General features: G+C 46.7%; 1 protein-coding gene and 1 long non-coding RNA gene across 2 annotated transcripts in view; one reads left to right on the top strand and one right to left on the bottom strand.

Moving 5' to 3' along the window:
• The window catches only part of LHX4 (LIM homeobox 4), a gene marked incomplete at its 5' end in the record, with an annotated part of 73,390 nt that overhangs the window by 4,213 nt on the left and 49,374 nt on the right, over nt 1-19,803 (bottom strand). Inside the window, 3 exons of the mRNA XM_081865180.1 lie at nt 1,383-1,554; nt 3,074-3,228; nt 5,989-6,191. Of these exons, the coding sequence (XP_081721306.1) occupies nt 1,383-1,554; nt 3,074-3,228; nt 5,989-6,191 (530 nt within the window). The remainder of the gene's footprint in view (nt 1-1,382; nt 1,555-3,073; nt 3,229-5,988; nt 6,192-19,803) is intronic.
• LOC309343557 lies at nt 2,437-4,251 on the top strand. The gene is made up of 2 exons (XR_014157338.1): nt 2,437-2,917; nt 3,817-4,251. It is a non-coding gene; the product is annotated as an uncharacterized lncRNA (long non-coding RNA).

A 19,803-nucleotide genomic window follows, 5' to 3' on the forward strand; every position in this document is an offset into this window, starting at 1 on the left:
ATGTATAATAAATTTACAATCTGTACAATCGAAATGCCTATGGAATTTAGCTTATGTAGAGGCTGTAAATTAGCTTTCCAAACAATTGCCTTCTGAGCAAATGTTTGTGCATTCTTAAGAGAGGGAAGCATGTTTTGTTTCCAACCTGTTTTGGCTAATGATTTTGAATCCTGTTAAGAGCACAGGTGCTTTTAATGCGAGAAGAATCCCTGTGCAAAGCCAATGAGAAGTGTTATCTCATGGGATTATCAGTACAGAAATGTTTGCAGTGGGAGGGTCACATGACGCCCATTCATTCCTGAACAGGAGCACTCCACACGGTGCCATTTTGCAGGTCCCACTGCCACATGTAGGGCCTTCTCTGCCTTGCAACTCCCACTAATAATTCCCTCTGGGTACTGGACTTTATATCTGTTTGATACTAAAAATCCAGTGGTGATACCAGAGGCTCCAAGTTTACTCACCAAAATTGGAAATGTGGTCGCCTATGGGACGATTTACCCAGCCATTCTCCAATCAAAGACTATGCATATAGCAAACTGGTTGTTTTGGTTGGGGGGGGGTGGGAATTGTCACAAAAACAAACAGCAAATTCAACTTCCAGCGGAGAGCTTCATTATATCAAACAATTCAGAGGTTCAATTTGTCATTTGAATTGGGCAGCCTGCACACACTGAGGGCATGAAAGCAAAGGTTGGATTTGCTGCCCTCTCCGCTGCATGTAGAATGTTGCATTTGGACTGGGGCATTCCCTTGGGTGACCAGTGTACAATGCTTCTGTATGGGAGATTCTACATCGAAGAGGGGAAATCCCAAGCCTCCTTCATGCCACTGCTTTTGTAGCCAACATAGACTAAAACATGTGTGGGGAACCTCAGGACTGGTGTCTGATTGCCGTCCTCCAGTCCTCACATTGGCTCTGCTCTGTGTTTCCCTCCAGGCAATTTTGTCTGGGTATATTCTGTCCTTGAAATCGATAATGCCTCCTACATAAATGGATGGAAGTGTTTATATGTAGAGAAACCCTATGGCAGCCTTTCTCAACCTGTGGGTCTACAGATGTTGTTGAACTACAACTCCCATCACCCCTAGCTAGCAAGGCCAGAGCTCGGGGATGATGGGAGTTGTAGTCCAACAACATCTGGGGACCCACAGGTTGAGAACCGCTGCCCTATGGCTTGCTTTTTTCTCTTGCCCTGCCCACCACCAGCACGCAGAAGGTTGCCCTCAGTCTGAAAAAAGTTCTCCATCCCTGAGCAAGGGCAACTTCAGGCACAAGCATATGAGCCTGTGGCTCAATCTGCCTTGTAGAGCAAGTTTGCGTTGTCCTGTGGACGATAGCCCTAAGCCTTCCCCCAGTCTCTGCTCTCCCCCATGCTTACCTCTGAAGCTCAGCTCACTATCACTAACCCCACAGTCCTCTGCAGAGCTCTCCTTTTCATGTTTGCTGCCTCCTCGATTCCTCTTAACGCTCTTGTAGAACTGGCCCCAGCGGTGACGCCCAGCATCTTTCTTCAGACGTTTCTCTTTGGCTCTTCTGTTTTGAAACCAGACCTGGAGCCATAGGAGATAAAGGAGGGAAAAGACAAGCATTGGTGAGAGTCCACCCAAGCAGAGAACTCTAGTGTGGTTCAGTGGACAGAGAGCAGCAATTTGATCTCCTGCATCTGAATTCAAGCCCTAATTCTGCCTTAGATATGTTGATTTCTTTTGTTATTTGTAGCACTTCTACCCTAAAGCCAAAGAAAAGGCTCCCAGAGTTGCATACAGATAACGACAGAAAGACGGACAGGACAAACAAAATGAAAATGGTGTAAGAGGGAGGAAGAAGCAAGCAAACTCAGACACAAGTTCTTAGTTCCATGGTCATCTGGTATGGTGACCAACAGTTGGAAAAGTTCAGAAGAGTTAGCTGATCTCTCCATTATGCTGCAGTCAGGTGCAATGGCTGCTGGAGGGAGAGAAGCATAGCTTCTTGCAGCGGACCTGGAAGTGGCCATGCATCCGTTTTCTTCCCTCTGTTACAGCCACTGTTATGTGACTTTCTCAGCTTCAATTTCTGCATCCCAAAAATATTACAGTGGTGCCTCGCAAGACGAAATTAATCCGTTCCATGAGGCTCTTCGTATAGCAGTTTTTTCGTCTTGCGAAGCAAGCCCATTGACAGCTTAGCGGATTAGCGCTATTAGCGGTTTAGCGGTTTTTAGCGGATCAGCTGATAAGCGGCTTATCAGCGGATCAGCTGATAAGCGGCTTAGGGCTTAGGAAAAGGGGGGAGGGGGAAAAACCCGCAGGAACTCGCAAGACATTTTTGTCTTGCGAAGCAAGCCCATAGGGAAATTCGTTTTGCGAAGCGCCTCCAAAACGGAAAACCCTTTTGTCTAGCGGGTTTTCCTTCTTGCGAGGCGTTCGTCTTGCGGGGCACCACTGTACAAGCCTTACACACGCTCAGTTGATATGGTTAGTATGAAAATCTTTCCCTTGGAGGATGAGTGAGAGTTCACACAGGAGCACATGCTAGGAGGAAAGCATTGGAGCTGCTTTTGACATCCCTAAAGATCTAAGAGGGTTTATTGTTGTGTCAAACCATCGGAGGATTCACTGGCCTTGCAATTAATGTCACATCCAAAGCTACCTCTGCATATGTTTGAACTGGTGCTGCTTTCTGCGCCTTCTCTGAACATGACCAGATGAAAAAGAGGAGAAGGTTAGTAAAAGGTGAAGGTGAGGGGATTTGCAAATTTCCCCACCCCGCTTGACAAGCTGCAACATTCCTCCTTCCACAACAGATATTTATAAAAGCCCTCAAATTCTATACATTCCTTTCATTCTGTTTCTGCATCTGAGGTCCATAGCAGCCTCCAGATATGCTTTATCAACCCCATGAAGTGCAGGATTGTGGAATTTTAACCCACAGGTAAAGGGACTTCTGCTGCCTCCTGCTTGCACACACAAACTTCTGCATGAGCTCAGCTAATGCCACCTGGCAAGTAATTAATGGCAAGTGATTAATGCTGTAGATCAATCAGTTACTTAGTTGAGGACAGCATCTGGATTGTGCCATTTGGCTCACCTGTACAACCCGCATGTCCAATCCAGTTTCAGAAGACAGCTGCTCCCGCACATGCCTCGCTGGTTTGGGGGAGTTTTTATAGGCATTTTTTAATGTTTCCAACTGTTTGGCTGTGATGGTGGTTCGAGGCCTCTTAGCTCCAGCTTCTGAATCGTCTGTAACAGAACAGTTTCCTTTTATTTTGGCGCACAGAGCATGAAATGGAAGCTTAGGCAGAATATAGGTAAATGTGTGCCGTGAGTTTTGAAAGTGGAAGCTGTCTCAGGAATGAGAACAAGGTGAAAACCAGCCTGCGCTGCCCTTTTAACAGTAGGTTGACGCTATTGAGTGGCAATTTAGAGCCATTTGATTGCACAGCTTGTAGAAGCACACGAGAACCCAGACCTTGTTTGTTATCATCTAACTGTCTCGTGCTTTTGATTCTATAATTAAGTAACACTTCAACTGGAAATCATGGATCTCACTGTCAGTTGGATCTGCAAGCAGTAGCACGTGCAATTTTCTGCAGTTAAAACAAATGTATAAACAGACTCCCAAATCTGATTTAGTCTCAGATAATTGCCTATGAATTTCAAGGAGAGCAGCAACAGCCCCTATCACCAGATTAGCAATAAAAATGCTAGTGTGAGTATACTCGCAGGTTGAAGTTGCCAGGCTGAAATGGGTAAAACGTGCCTGTTTTTATTTCTGAACTCTCGCAATATAGCAGCCATTCTAACAGTAGCTTTTTTCTTTTCTTGAAGGACAGAGTGCATATTCTGGAAGAAGCATATCTGCCAAAGCCACAAATTCAAAAATGCTCCACGGAAGTATCCTACCTACTCTGATAACAAAACGTATTGCTATAGAAACACAAGTCTCCCCTTCCTTCATATATAGACAGTTTAGCCATTCTGTTTGGTCCACGCCTTGGAATTCCTCATCTCTTACTTTGCAGCTCCTTGGGCTGCAAAACTTTATGTCACTGTAGCCATCGATACCGCTGAGTCAATAATAGAAATTGAGCAATATTCAATCTATGATCTCTTAGCCCTGCCCCCCAAACCAATCCCCTTAGCACAAATAGGCATTGCATCACCCTAGCTAAATTGATTAGGTCAAAATAGAGTCCTTAATTAATGAGAAGTCAGGGCTTGTCAACATGAAATCCATTAAAGACCAGTTCAGTTTTAATTTCAGTCAGGCACTGTTTGGCAGTCTCTGTGGATTCATTAGTGTTTGGTGATCTATAGCCTCTTTCTGTCTCGCTTGCCTCAACCCACCCCCAATTCTGGGTTTTTCACCTACAGTAAATATTGGCATTTTAGACCTCGGGATGAAAAATGGGAGACTCTTTGGGTTAAGGGCCAGATTAAGCTGCTGTGTAAGATACAACTCTGTTGCCTCAAGCAGAGCTGGGTTGCTTTTGGCTCTTGATGTTCCTTCATGCAGAGCATCTTAAACAGAAAATAGATGGCATCCCTCTGTTGCTCATCAATCCCCTGGGAATATAAGATTATTTCTGCAGATACATTTGTGGGGGGGGACACCAAATATTTGGCCCAGTTCCACGAGCTTGCGGAAGGAACTGAACAATTAGATGCTCAAGACCTGTCCCTGCTTCGTGCTTCCATGTACCCTGGCACAGCCATTTTGCCAAAGCTGAGGATGTGCCAAGGATGATGTTATGCAAAGAGATTCAGGCCGGGGAGGCTAACAGCAAGAGAGAAAACAATGTGTTGGAAAAGAGGTGGAGATCCTAGGGTGGCAGGACAGAGCCAGGCCTAGTGAAATGGGCATGTTCTGACTGCCTTTTCCCAGTTCCCTGCACCTGTATTTTTTCAGGTAATACTGTCCATTCCAGTAGGATGTGTGTTCGCTCGGTAATTAATATCCCCATCTATTGCAACTCTTTCTGCGATAAGGAAAAAGAAGTTTTATGTGCACGGAACTTCAGAAGCAGATTTGGTGAGGTACATTAAATCTCGAGAAAAGGAAGAAGACATGGTTTCAGTAGGACAGCCCTTGAAATCCAAGGGAAGCAGGTACATCATTCAAATGGGAAAGCTACAAACTGCAAAGTTCGGCTTCCAGGCTTAGCTGCCACCTGGCCATGCCTTTGCTGTGTCTTAACACTGTTCATCCAAGGCATTCCTCCTTTCCTGAGACATAGAAATCTCCCCCCAAAACAAGGCCAGGCTTTGTGACTGGAGTATGGAGTTTTGAGCTGGAACGCAGCAGCACTTTGCTCCAGACCTTGCACAGCAAAAGGAGCCAGCCTGCAACGTTCGGGCAACAACATCAAGTGGCCCAAGGCAGCAGGAGGGGTGACACGATTGGGATTGGAGAAGAGCAGGAGAGCCCACTGGTCATGGCACGACTCTCCATTCCCCAGCTCAGGAAGACCACCCCACAGTACAGGGATCTGCAGATGTACACCCTAGAGTGATACCGGCATTTGGCTTCAATTCCATTCAAGGCACACTTGCAAATGAGGCTGGCCAGAACTGATGTCCCGTATGTGTATCCATGTGCCAGGATTAGATCCCAGGTTCCCAGAGGGTCCAGCTCCTGCCTTGCAAACAAATTCCAGTTGTCATTTCCCATAAACAGGTTTGCCACCTTTCCTGCTCACATGTACTTAATGCTAACACTAGGTGGTGCCAGAGGGGCAAGTGCCCCCCCCCAAAAATAAGGAGCTTGCCCCCCACTGCTAGACTCCTGTCATTAACATATATATTTTTCATACCTTGCCAACCTAGAAATATCCTTCGCCCTTCCTGCACCTGCCCCCTGCCCTGGCCACCACTGATGTTAACCTGAAAGAAAAAGAACCACCACCACCCCCCAATTCACACAAGCTGTCCTGTCTGTTTGTCCAGAAGCAACTGTATCTTGCCACAGAGAAATGCCTGGCATGTTTGCTGAATCCCTACCGTTCTGCTTGGCCGTCTCATAGTCTTCCTTGCACACCAGGCGTCCGTCTTCCATGAGGTAGAACTCATCACCTGTGGCCAGTTGGCGATTGCAGATGATGCAGGCAAAGCAGTGCAGGTGATAGACGAAGTCCTGGGCTTTCCTGACCACCTGCGTGGGTGGAATCCCCTGCTGGCACGCTGTACATTTTGTACCAAAACGCCTGCAGAGGAGAAGAACAAGAGACTACGCCTATAACCAGAGCAATATATATACTGTACTTGGTGCAGGAAAAAAAGCACAGAAAGTAGCATTAGGCACACATTTCAGCTGAACACAATTTTTTGCTCATATGACTCGAGCATAGCTGTCAACCGTCTCTTATTTGGCGGGAAAGTCCCTTATCCCAGTGCTGCTGTCCCTTATTGATGATGTCCCTTAAATTTCCCAGGTTTCAAAGGAAGCAGCTCCTCTCCCTCCCTCCCTCCCTGCCGGCCAGGGAGGAGAGAGGCTCCAACTGTGTTGCTTGGCTGCGTTGCTCACCCAATAAGGAGTCTAAGAACGACTAGGGGGTGGAGCTTGCATGCCTTTGTGCCGATCAAATCGGCCGCGTTGCCTGGGGACTCGCCTTTGCTCAGCGCTTCCCAGCGGAGAGGTGACGGTGGTTTTCCTCTGCCGGGTTGCTGTGCTGTGGGAACCACTGCTTGAGGCTTCGTTTGGCTGCTGGCTGGGCTTTCTGCCTTTGGCTCGGAGGGGCTCAGAAGTTGAACTTACCTGTGCTCTGAAAATCCCTTATTTTGGCTGCTGGTCCCTTATTTTCGAGGCTGCTGGTCCCTTATTTTCAAATCTGTAAGTTGACAGCTATGCTCTTGAGAACTAGCCTAGAGTGCAGGGTAATGCCTGCTGAAATCTCAGAAGCCAGAGCCATTCCTATATCCACTTTTGAGAGGTAGAAGGCAGGGTTTCAGAGCCCTGTATAGGTATATGCCCCTTCCAAGGACCAGCAAAACTAGAATAAATTAGGTAAAAAAGGCAATGCAGATTGGCACAATGCGTGCAGCTTTTCTTGGTCGTACAGAGTATGGATTACCTGGGCACCAATTTTTATATTAAGGGTGGGATGTACACAGCTCTGCCTGCAGCAGAAAACCAGGATGGAGTGAGTCACTGTTCTGAGCAAGGGAGGCCAAGAGATCCTCTGAAGAAGAGAAGTACTCAAAATGAAGAGAAAGGGATGTGGACGAAGGGGCAGAGTTTAAAGCAGCAATCGACCCAATTATGCATGACATTTCACACAGCAGGGCTTAATCTTCTTCACTGGAGAGAGACTTGCCTAATGGATCGCAGGAAGGGTTGGTCTTAATGGTCCTTTTAACTAAAGCCTATGTGGGCCGTGCAGTTGCCCCCGCGAGGACAGTACATATTTCATCCACATTAAGTCTAAATTAATTACGGCTAAATAAATAAATTATAGCTGGGATGATGAATACAGAATTAATTTAGAATGATGGTGTCTCGCATGCGCCAATAATACTGAGCACAGCACACCTGCTGCGTAGGGGAAACGGAGGAAGGAAACACATCCTGGGTGAGATATTGTCCCCCTGCATGAGAGTGGGGCCCTAATGGTCTATAAGGCAGTGCTAAAAGCTATGCTATGAATCAGTGCCTAAGACAGATAACAATCTTGGGAGGGAATGCGGCCACAGCATGCCAGCATGACAATGTGAACATAATCGGCAGAGTCCCAATCCTGTGCAGTAGATGTTTATGCCCTTGGAATTCAAGGATGCCATCTGTGAATTGGGGGGGGGGGTCTTCTTCTGCGCTCCACCAAGTTGCAAGAAAGTTGAGGGTGCACAAACTGCTCTAGCAAGTAACAGCAACACATTCGGTGCATTGCAATGTTTGCCAGCAGCAGATTTGTACTCCAACTGGCAGGCAGGGGCGTCTTACCCATAGAGGCTAGTGGCATGGGGCGCCAAGTTCTGGAGGGCGCCAGGGAAGAGGCAGAGGATGGACGCAGCGCCTCCCAGCATCAGCTCGCCACGCTTGCCCGCCTCTGCCATGCTGCCTGCGCCAAAGCAGCACTGCACCCGGAGCCTCCATCTGCCATGGCCACCATGGCACGAAGCAGCCCGCTGAGCCAGGAGGGGCCACATCCAGCCTCCGCCTTTTCCCCGCCAGAGGAGCTGCCCTCCAGCCACTGCCCGCCTCCTCCAGCCCCGCCAGCAGCACTGTCCTCCCTAAAAAACTCTGGGAAGGGGGGGGCGCCGGAGGGAGCTTTGAGAGCCAGTGTGGTGTAGTGGTTAAGAGCGGTAGACTCATAATCTGGTGAACCGGGTTCGCTTCCCCACTCCTCCACATGCAGCTGCTGGGTGACCTTGGGCCAGTCACACTTCTCTGAAGTCTCTCAGCCCCACACACCTCACAGAGTGTTTGTTGTGGGGGAGGAAGGGAAAGGAGAATGTTGGCCGCTTTGAGACTCCTTCGGGTAGTGATAAAGCGGGATATCAAATCCAAACCCTTCTTTGCACCACGGTGCCAGATATGCTTAAGAAGGCCCTGCCAGCAGGTGACTGCAAAAAGGCTCCCACAGCCCCTTTTGGGTTTTGCTTATTGGGTTTCTGCTCCTTTGGGTTATTTTCAGATGTATACTTAAAAGATCTCAGGTCTACACCCACAGAAAACATAATGTGCAGTTCAACCCTTAAAGTGCCCTTCTCTGTTAAAGCATCCCAAGAAATGCAGGTGTTCCCGTCTGCCTGATTTGTAGCTTGCATTCAGTTTCCAATGTCCTCTGCATCGCAGAGAGAAAGAGACTGTGCTCCTATATTCTGGGACAGCATATACCCATAAAGTCACATTAAGGCAACATTAAGGAGCCACATTTATTTTAAGTGCCGGAAAAGCAGAGTCATAGCATCACAGTTCAGCCATGCAGCCACTTGATTTTATGGCCTACCTTCCCAAACCTAAACTGCAGCTAATCAATCTGCAAATGCAGGAAAGAGCATAAAAGCTACTTGCAGAAATTCACCTCTCGGTTTTTCTAAGCGTCGACACGTGAGTTCTGGTTAGTAGCAAAAGCAAAAAACATTTACTCGCTATCTTTGGCAGTTTATGCACACCTGCAGGCTACTGTCCTACAACAATAACAACATAAAAATTGGAGAGTAGAGGTAAATAAATCTCCAGGCCTTCTCCATGATAACCACCTTTTTGGCTGAAAATAATACTGTATTGTTTTGTAGCATGAATGGATGTCCTCGCAATACAATGAAAAACAATTGACCTGGGGTGTTTAGATCAGGCCTCATTCATTGACATTTGGGCTCTCTTTGTATTCATACTACTTCTCCTTCTGACCCTGCTGCCCTCTATTCCCATCTTTGCCTTTTCTTTAAACAGCTTCCACCACCGGCCTTATAGTCAGCATGCTGGTCTTGATTTTATAACTGGAAACAGGACATTGGTTCCTTCCACCCCAGTTGTACACCCAATCCTTAGAACCGGGGGCTTTGCAAGGGAGGGGTACTGGGGGCAATTGCCACAGGGTTTTCTGCATGGAGGGGCCTCCTATATGAGAGAGCACCATCAGCATTGGCATTGCTGCATTTTGTCAACTTTTGTAAGCTGCAGACAGCGAGGGCCTGGACACTTATGTGTTGCCCCCAGAAGAAAAATGCATCCCCCAAAATAAAAAAGGAACAGCATGGAGGGAGAATAAAGGAGATGTGGGATCATTCTGGTTGATCAGCTGAAATGCTTGTGCAGTTGGAATGACTAGAAGAGCGCAACCCATTTGAATTCCACCCATTGTATATCTTCTTTTAATCGGGGGCCTTTTTTGGTTCTGACAAATCAGGAATGCAGAAGCAGGTATACAGCATGGAATGGCGATGGAAGAGAACTGTTGTTGCATGACACCCCAATCTCTGAGCGGTGCGAGATTCCAGGGGTTCCAGGCGTGCTCACCCAGGGTGTGACTGCGGTGTCTTTATGATATATGGTTCATTTACACATATATACAGTGGTACGCATATATTGAGTGCTCACTAGATGGACAGATTGTGAAGCTGAGGCTCCAATACTTTGGCCACCTCATGAGAAGAGAACACTCCCTGGAAAAGACCCTGATGTTGGGAAAGATGGAGGGCACAAGGAGAAGGGGACAGCAGAGGACGAGATGGTGGGATGGTGGGACAGTGTTCTCGAAGCTACCAGCATGAGTTTGACCAAACTGCAGGAGGCAGTGGAAGACAGGAGTGCCTGGCGTGCTCTGGTCCGTGGGGTCACGAAGAGTCGGACACGACTAAACGACTAAACAACAACAACATTGGTACCTCTGGTTATGAGCACTTCTGGTTACGAATGCTTCAGGTTACGAGCTCCGCTAACCCAGAAGTAGCTGCTCCTGGCTGCAAACTTTGCCCCAGGATGCGAACAGAAATTGTGCACCGGGGGCGCGTGTGCAGTGGGAGGCCCCTCAGGATAAGAATGGTTTCAGCTTAAGAATGGACCTCTGGAACAAATTAAGTTCGTAATTAGAGGTACCACTGTACAACCTAAGCCCATGAGGGAGGGGTTCACAGCGTTAACACTCTGAGAGGGTTTTGCTTTTCCCATAGGCACAGCTCTGGATCCAAACAAACATCAGGCATCGTGCTCTGCCCCTCCTGCTTGCTCTGAAAATATCTACTACAAACTCTGCCTTTGCCTTCTAACTCTGAGTCCTCTCTCTTTGGCTTTCTTCATGGCTCATCACCTTCATTTTGTCCTCTAAATGGCTCACCTCAAGAGGAAACTGCCTGCCTTATTTAACTTTTAACATCTGCTGGGTCCAGGGATTAAGAGTGGCACCCACAAACTCATAACAATATTAACGGAGTGCTTCACAACTAACATAATGTACAAAGCCATCCTAGGGGCATCACCAATAAGCCCACTGCTCCTGAGTATTGCCTACCTTTTGTGTGTGTGTGTGTGTGTATAATTAGTTTTTTAACATATCATTTTCAACAATTATTAAACATACTTTTATATAGTATACAATTTTTTTGACTTCCATCAATCACATCTGAAAGTTTTCCAATCTTTTCACTTGAGTATTGCCTACTTTGTGAGCATAAGGGGTAGTAGTGCCATCTTTCTGGTATCAATAGGGCCTGTCTGCCGCAACAGAAGTGACAGCTTGGCTCATGAAGGCCACAGCTCCACCCTGTATATTCAACAGCTTTCAGTTCCATGGAAGCCACTTCCAGGTCGGTTGGGTCACAAGGGCCATTTCTCAGGGGCCAACAAGCCCTTGTTTTCTTGAACTATGAACAACCCCCTTCCATCCAAGATGGTGCCAGGATGCTCTTCTGGCCCTCTACTCCCCCTGCTGCCAGGAAAGGAGAGGAGGATCACTTTTAACTTGACACTGCCAGAAGAGGGAAGGCAACATTGATCATTGATTCAAAACAATCATCCAAAAGTTCACTTTGAAAAATCTGTCGCAAACAAGATGGTCCTTTGGAGAACCAGCGACACAGGTTCCTCTTGTCCTGTGACAGGGAATTTTGAAGATTTCAACATGAAAATTGTCAATGAGTGGCAGTGTCAATGAGAAGGTGGCAGTTTAAATAGGAGGCAAACTCTTTGTTTTTACCAAATATTTGAAATACATTTCAAATATTTGAAATACATTTCATGGCAGCAATCTGGGCATCAAGTCCTTCAAAGATTTGACTGTGTCAACAAAATCCTAACAGTTGAAAGAGGAACAGCATGGAAACACAAATCAGTTTTCCCAGGTGATGGCAAGCTAACTGGCAGAGACAAATGAATGGTTCGAACATACTACAATCTCTCAAGTGGAACTGAATAAGAGCTCCTGGGTTTCTCCAGAAATTGTGGGTTTAATTCAATTCCTGACAAGACTTTATCACTCTTCCCAAAATAATGCTACACTCGAAAAGGATGCAGTAGCTTTAGTGAGAGCTTACCTAAAAGATCTTCAAATCTCTGTTCCCTGATCTGAAATATTTCATTTTCTTCTTGGATACTGCAGAAGGATGTAATGGACCCGAGATTATTGCATAAAGTAGTTTGAAGATCACTTAGAGTAAGAACCTGGTAGAGGTGTTTCCAAAATATATCATAGCTGATGATAATCTTTAACTAACTCTGCCTATTTCAAACAGTGAAGGAGAAAGAGAATTCTCTAAATCATATCTTGCGAAAAGTAAATTATGGTAAGCAATGCAGCAGTCAAGGCTGTGATCGTTATCTGTTCTCCCTACAGAATAAGATCTTGGAGAGAAATGTCTCCTGATAATCTCATTGCTGATTTTGCTGCTCAAAAGAATAAGTTATTCAGCTAACCTTGCGTGCTGGCAGAAGCCAGTGCAAGGACTCCCAGTAACACAGTGAGCCTCTCCTCCCCCTCTATGTCCAATGTCTCCCCCAAAATCTGCTTGGAAGAGTCAAGAGATCCCCCAAAACAACAAGGGGAGGGAGGAGATGGGAGATTGTTTTGTCTGACAAACCATAATGTATACACTGATGGGCAATTCTAATAGTGCCCGATGTTGAGCACCACCCAAATTTTCTACAGTAATGTAACATCTACAGTAATCTGAATGTGGTTTGTCATTGTGTGTAAATATATTCCTTAGATTTGTTTGTGTTTGTTTATGGATCCCAGATGCAGAAGGACTCAAGGAATGTTTGCAAGCGAACTTTATAAAATTGTCTTCAAATTCTAGAGGCATATCTTAACACACACTTTCTGACATCAAATCAATGTTTTTTAATGGATTGCAGGCACATTTGCTCTCTTTGGGGGGTTTTTGCAGCTGGAGGCGGGGAGAAAAATGGCATTAGCACATGGCAGAGGTTTTCAACCAGAGTGCCATGGCACCCTGGGGTGCCTTCAGTGATGGTCAGGGGTGCCACGGGCAACTGGCCTCTGCCCCTCTTTCCTTCCCTCCTGCCTCTGATGCCCTCTTGCGTCTCTGCCTCCCAAAGGCTTGCACAGCTGTTTGTTGCAGCAGCCCTGGCCACAAGCTCCCCAGACCCCTGTGGGGCAATGTGAGGAGGAATCTCTTTTGGGGGTGGAGGGGCAGCTCAGAGACCAGAGGGGCAAGCAACAGCTGCCTGGAGGATTCCCAAGGAGAGAGGAGAGGAGGCTGAGGGAACACCCTACAAGAAGAAGAAGAAGTTTGGATTTGATATCCCGCTTTATCACTACCCGAAGGAGTCTCAAAGCGGCTAACATTCTCCTTTCCCTTCCTCCCCCACAACAAACACTCTGTGAGGTGAGTGAGGCTGAGAGTCTTCAGAGAAGTGTGACTAGCCCAAGGTCACCCAGCAGCTGCATGTGGAGGAGCGGGGAAGCGAACCCGGTTCACCAGATTACGAGTCCACCACTCTTAACCACTACACCACATTGGCTCTCTACAAAGGAGGGTGTTCAAGAAAGGGCGAGAGGCTGCCAGCTCTGCAGGCAAGGGGTGACATAACTGGGCTCCTGAGCCCCACAGGGGTGCCACAGAAAGAATATAGTTGGTCAAGGGAGCCTTGGACTCAAAAAGGTTGAAAACCTCTGGCACATGGTATAGCGAATGGGGAACCCCTCAAAAATTCTGCCCCTGCTCCTCTCAGAGTCATACAGGATTAAATGCAGTCCTCCCTAGATGGTGGCCAGTCTCCTGCCAGAACCTTCCAAGCACCATGATTACACTTTAATACATCTTTTTGCCTCTATTCACGTAGCATGAAAAATGTTCCGCTCTCGAAAAAACATGTTCTTTAATGGCACCTGTCAGAGACTATCAGCAGTCTGGAAATGTGGCTAAGTAAACACGCAATTTGTTACCGAGGGCAGCAACAGCAATTGCTGGACATCAGATCAATCAGTTTTTAAAAGGCAAATTAATAAAAGGATACGTGGCGGCATAAACACATTAACATGGGGAATTCATTCAATTCCTCCCCCAGTTGGATGTCTCTGTGAGTAATAGAAGAGCAGCCAGGTTCTACCTAAAGAGAACTGCTAGCTTCAGCGCTAATATTGCTGCATTTGGCAGCCATTGGGTTTGCAGGGATATGGCAGAACTGTGATGTCAGTCAAAGGGCCTCTTCACACATTAAATGTATGGTGTGCAACCTAAAATGTTTCAAGTGAGTGTTTAAACAAGTGCATTGTGGATGCAAAACAAGCCCTTGGGTTACTTAAAATCTGAGTCAAGTAACCCACCTTTCGAGGCTAACCAGTTTTAAGACAGCATACATTTTCAAGAATTGCAGTCCAGCATTCCTCCTCAAATCCCTGCACTGACTTTACACTAACCCCCCAGCCCCAGTTGATGGGTAAAGGTAAAGGGACCCCTGACCATTAGGTCTAGTCGCGGACGACTCTGGGGTTGCCGCGCTCATCTTACTTTAATGGCCGAGGGAGCTGGCGTACAGCTTCTGGGTCATGTGGCAAACCAGAGCAGCGCACGGAAACGCCGTTTACCTTCCCCCTGGAGCGGTACCTATTTATCTACTTGAACTTTGTGCTTTCGAACTGCTAGGTTGGCAGGAGCAGGGACCGAGCAATGGGATCTCACCCTGTCATGGGGATTCGAACCGCTGACCTTCTGATCAGCAAGCCCTAAGCTCTGTGGTTTAACCCACAGCGCCGCCCATGTCCCTCGCGGTACTGTCATTCAAATGGTGTGCAAGTGATGTGTCATGTGAACAATTATGTGGGGCAGGGATTACCCCCCCCCCCAATATTTTATTCATATTGGCACCCCTGATTCTGACTAAACATCAGGAAGAAGCTTCGGACAGTAAGAGCTGTTCGATAGTGGAACAAACCAGATGATCCTCAGGCTCCCTTCCAGTTCTATGAAATGTCCTCCACCCCATGACATTATTAGCATTTATGTATTATCTGGAGAATAAGGGACGCGGGTGGCGCTGTGGGTTAAACCACAGAGCCTAGGGCTTGCCGATCAGAAGGTCAGCGGTTCGAATCCCCGCGACGGGGTGAGCTCCCGTTGCTCAGTCCCTGCTCCTGCCAACCTAGCAGTTCGAAAGCACGTCAAAGTGCAAGTAGATAAATAGGTACCACTCCAGCGGGAAGGTAAATGGCATTTCCGTGCGCTGCTCTGGTTCGCCAGAAGTGGCTTAGTCATGTTGGCCACATGACCCAGAAGCTGTACGCCGGCTCCCTCGGCCAATAAAGCGAGATGAGCGCCGCAACCCCAGAGTCGGCCACAACTGGACCTAAGGGTCAGGGGTCCCTTTACCTTTATTATCTGGAGAAGCATTGTTGATGCTTGAAACATATCTGGCTTGCAGTAGTGCCCAGCAGTTGGATCTGATCTTTGGAGTCTCAGCCTACCCAAAATCCAAAAGATGACTAAATAAAACTGAAAGCAACAATCTTGACGTGAAGACTTGGCACTCACCAGTCTGCTCTGTAAAGAACTTCAGGAAGAGTTTTGGCAGTGCACTGAAAGTACATTCTGTTCCAGAGGCCAGGGGTGTCAGACAAGCAACTTCCAAAAGCTGCGTGCAACTTAACAGACTGAAGCACCGGAAGGAATTCATTCCATGGCATCCACTTCAGTTGTCCCACGGGGGACGGAGAAGCCACAGGGCTATATTGGACCAGTGTGAAAAGGCTGTTGGCGTTGTGGATAGAACGGGGAGGCACAATTTTTAAATGCTTTTCAGAGATGCTGAAATGGCTAAAGGCAGCCCTAACACAACCACTGTTTTATTTTGATAGCAAAACCTTTTGAACATGGTTTGGAGGGCCTTTGTTTTGTTTGTTTTCCTCTGGCATTGTGGTGTTGCTCATGCTGTTTTTACATTTATATCTCGCCTTTTCTCCAAGTTGGTACAAATTGTTCTTCCTCTCCCCATTTTACCCTCACAACCACCCTGTGAGGTAGGCTAGGCTGACAAGCACGAGGGGGGAAAGCTATGTTCTCCAGAAGAGAAAATAACCATGGAGTTAAGGATAAAATGCTCAAAAGGGAGGCCACTGATGAAGACTAAAAGTTGAAATGCATCTGACCATTCTAATTTTAATTAGACTGTACCTTATAAATAGGGTGCAGGAATGCTTTATAAACATGTCTTTGTAGAATTTATTTTATTTAATGGAATATTAAATATCATTTTTTATGACTGTAACTCTCCAGCATTTTATTTGCAATGGAGGGAAAACCTTTTTTGGGGGGAGAACACCTACCTGAGATTATATAGTCATGTTAGGCTATAAAGGTAAAGGGACCCCAGACCATTAGGTCCAGTCGTGGCCGACTCTGGGGTTGCGGCACTCATCTCACTTTATTGGCCGAGGGAGCCGGCATACAGCTTCCAGGTCATGTGGCCTGGAATGACTAAGCCGCTTCTGGCGAACCAGCGCAGCACACAGAAACGCTGTTTACCTTCCCGCCAGAGCGGTACCTATTTATCTACTTGCACTTTGACGTGCTTTCAAACTGCTAGGTGGGCAGGAGCAGGGACCGAGTAACGGGAGCTCATCCCGTCGTGGGGATTCGAACCGCCAACCTTCTGATTAGTAAGTCCTAGGCTCTGTGGTTTAACATGTGGCGCCCCATGTTAGGCTATATAATGGCCCAATTATCTACCTCTGTGCAATGGCAGCTTTATATTTGTAAATGCTGACAATAAATATCAATACAACTACCGTTCACCCACCACACCCTAATATTTAAGATATTGGCCTTATCACGCATGACACCAAATGCAATGTGGTTTTTCTTGATATCAAAAGCATCATCTCTGTTCAACAGCAAGGAGGAAGGACACAACCCAGGTGTTTGTCTCCCTCCTGCTGCCCTAGCTGAAATCCATGCTTTAGGACTGTGGCTCCACGCTCTACCTCTTCATCTTGCATCTAAATATCTCAGGCGTCTTCTGTGATTCATCCCATCCATATCACTCATGGCTGAAGGTGACATTGGCCTGACTGGAAGAGGAGGGAGCCAGGAAGTGCCCTTAGCCTTCCCCAACCTCGTAGCCTCCAGATGTTCTAGACCAGTGTTCCCCAACCTTGGGCCTCCAGCTGTTTTTGGACTACAACTCCCATCATCCCTCGCTAGCAAGACCAGTGGTCAAGGATGATGGGAGTTGTAGTCCAAAAACAGCTGGAGGTCCAAGGTTGGGGAACACTGTTCTAGACGACAACTCCTGTGATGGCTGGGCTGATGGGAGTTGTAGTCTAAAACATCTGGCGAGCACCAGGTTGGGTGCTACTTCAAGACTATCATTTTTAAATTGTGGCTTATTGTCTTCACAAAACAAAGAGCAAAATAAAGTATAATAGGCAATTATGTGTGTCCTAAACAATTAGGAATTTAACAGGACTAGGCAAGATTCACTATTTCCTTGTGTATGCCTTCATATTATTTCATTTGATTCCAGGATCTTACAAAAGATCAAGGGCATCCTTTATCACATGGGTCTGTTGTTGTTGTTGTTGTTGTTGTTGTTGTTATTTCTAAGATATCACTCCTGCTTTCCCCTTCCAATGGAGATGTCAACCAGATAGAATAAGCAAAAAAATCAAAGTAAATATAACAGCAGTCCAATTATTTAAAATATCTATGTAAATAACAGGTATGTTACCATGCTAAAAACAACATTAAATGAACCCAGGAAGTTGAAACTCACAGATAGTAAAACAGCAAAAGGATCTAAGGATGGTTGAGAAACAAGACTCAGAAAACATTTCTCTTCAATTATGGCTTTTTAAATGTGTTGGGGGGGTGGCTTGTTTTTGTTTTACTATATATTTTGCATCTTTCTGTTGTGAATGGACCTGGGATCTTCAGATGAAGGGTGGTATATTATAACAACAACAACAACAACAACAACAACAACAACAACAACAACAACAACAACAACAATCTGAGCTCTTGGGTAGGATGCTATACAATGAGTCGTGTTCCCAGCAACTGTACCTGAGAGTGGCACATTCCCTCTCCTCACCCCCCCTTCCATTGTCCTTCTCCAGTTTGCCCCCCCCCCCCCGCTTCACCACTGCACTTCTCCTCCCCATTGTATGGTACCTTGCTTTCCTTTCTTTTCTGTACCCCTTTCGGAGACCTGTTCAAGTATCACATTGCGTGCATCCTGACAAGTAGGCTCCTAGTTCTGCAAGACAGCACCTTCCGTAAGCCATGGTGGAAAGGCGAGAGAGAGGTCCATCGCCAGAATGACCAGAGGAGGTGTGTTGGGGGGGGTGAGGAAACGGTGTGAGAGAGAGGTGAGCACTCCCCACAACCTACACTGTACACTCAAGAAAGGCAAAAAGCAGGACAGGTGAGGGGGCAGCCTGAGTCCCAGCAGAGAGGCCTGGAAGGCTGCATTCGGTCCCTGCTGTCAGGAGCTTGCCCTTCACTGAGTAGGACCCTGGCAGAGACACATGCCCGACTGGCATGTTCCCTCCCTCCTGGTCAATCGTTTGGGAGCTTCATAAGCTTTCTTCTGCCCAAACATCACAGCAACCGATGCCAGCAGACATTGGGACACTTAGAGATCCGCAGAGTGGATCTCTAAGACCTCAGCAACTCATCATTTTGGCTAATCTACTTTTTTACATATAAACACACACGGAGCACTGCAACATGGCTCCCTCTCTCTCTAGCATCAGACAGCAAAGAGAAAATAACAAAGGACAATAGTCCCACTTCACGGAACACAGGAACACAAACATCCTATCTCTGTCACTTCCCACTCTGTGGAGTCAAAACATATACCGTCATGTGATAGACAACAATCCCATGACTGCAATCATGGAGCAGGAATTCTAACACCTGCTCCTGATATTCCCTATCCATGCCCTAACCAGGCACCTTTAACAAGCTTTGGTGCCCGGGACACACACCATTTTCTGGTTTGCCTCAGGCAGCAAAATGTCTTGGGCTGGCCGGAAGCAACATCTTTCCAGAGAGTGCCTTCCCCCCTCCGAAGCTTAGTGAAGTTAATTCCTTGCCTTTCTCTTGATACAGAAAAATAGGGGTGGTTGGCTTTTGCTGCCCAACTCCCCAAGGGACAGAGTCCCCTAAGTCCATGATCAGTCAGAGATGAATGGATGGAATCAGGATGCAGTGAAAGCAAGGCAGATCTTTGTTTTTCTGTTGCAATGAGGTTCCCTCCCCTCCTAGCAAGGAGGCAAAAGAGACCCAGAACCAAGATGAATTCCTCTCTTTTAAGGGTTTTCATTTTGTCATATTGAAGGAGGACATCCCCTCTACAAACAGTCAGAAATTACCTCACACGTAAGGTGGGGTTACTGTGACTCAGGCAGGCTGAGGTGTGCTATTCCTGAGGATGTAGCAAGTTTTACAGAGTTCCAGACACAGTTTACACGAAACATTAGCATTTGATAGGACAATCGGGATGCCTGTCAGACATCCCTCAATGCAGAGCATCTGGGCAAACAATGACAATTAATACAAAGGAGGTTCATAGATATATAGGAGAAGAATCCCTTCAGGAACTCCCCCTGACTGCTATCTGCCTGCGTGTTCTCAGGCAAGGAGGATTAAGGAGGCAGAGGAAATATTGAGCGTCTTTAGAAGAACCAAGATGGCTTTTGGGTTACTCTCCTGTACTATTTTAGACATGTGGGTTGTATACTTATGTATGTGTGTTTACCGTGTGCAGTTATCTTATAATTCCTATATCACTCTGAACAGTTCCAAGATCCTGATATGAATCCCCCATCTATGCCGGTGATATCTGAACGGACAAATGCACTCAAGGACAAAGTGCATGATTAATATCAGGTGTAAGGTAAAGGAACCGCTGACCAT

The sequence above is a fragment of the Podarcis erhardii genome, assembly GCF_964252035.2.
Source record: "Podarcis erhardii genome assembly, chromosome: 6".
Classification (NCBI taxonomy): domain Eukaryota; kingdom Metazoa; phylum Chordata; class Lepidosauria; order Squamata; family Lacertidae; genus Podarcis; species Podarcis erhardii.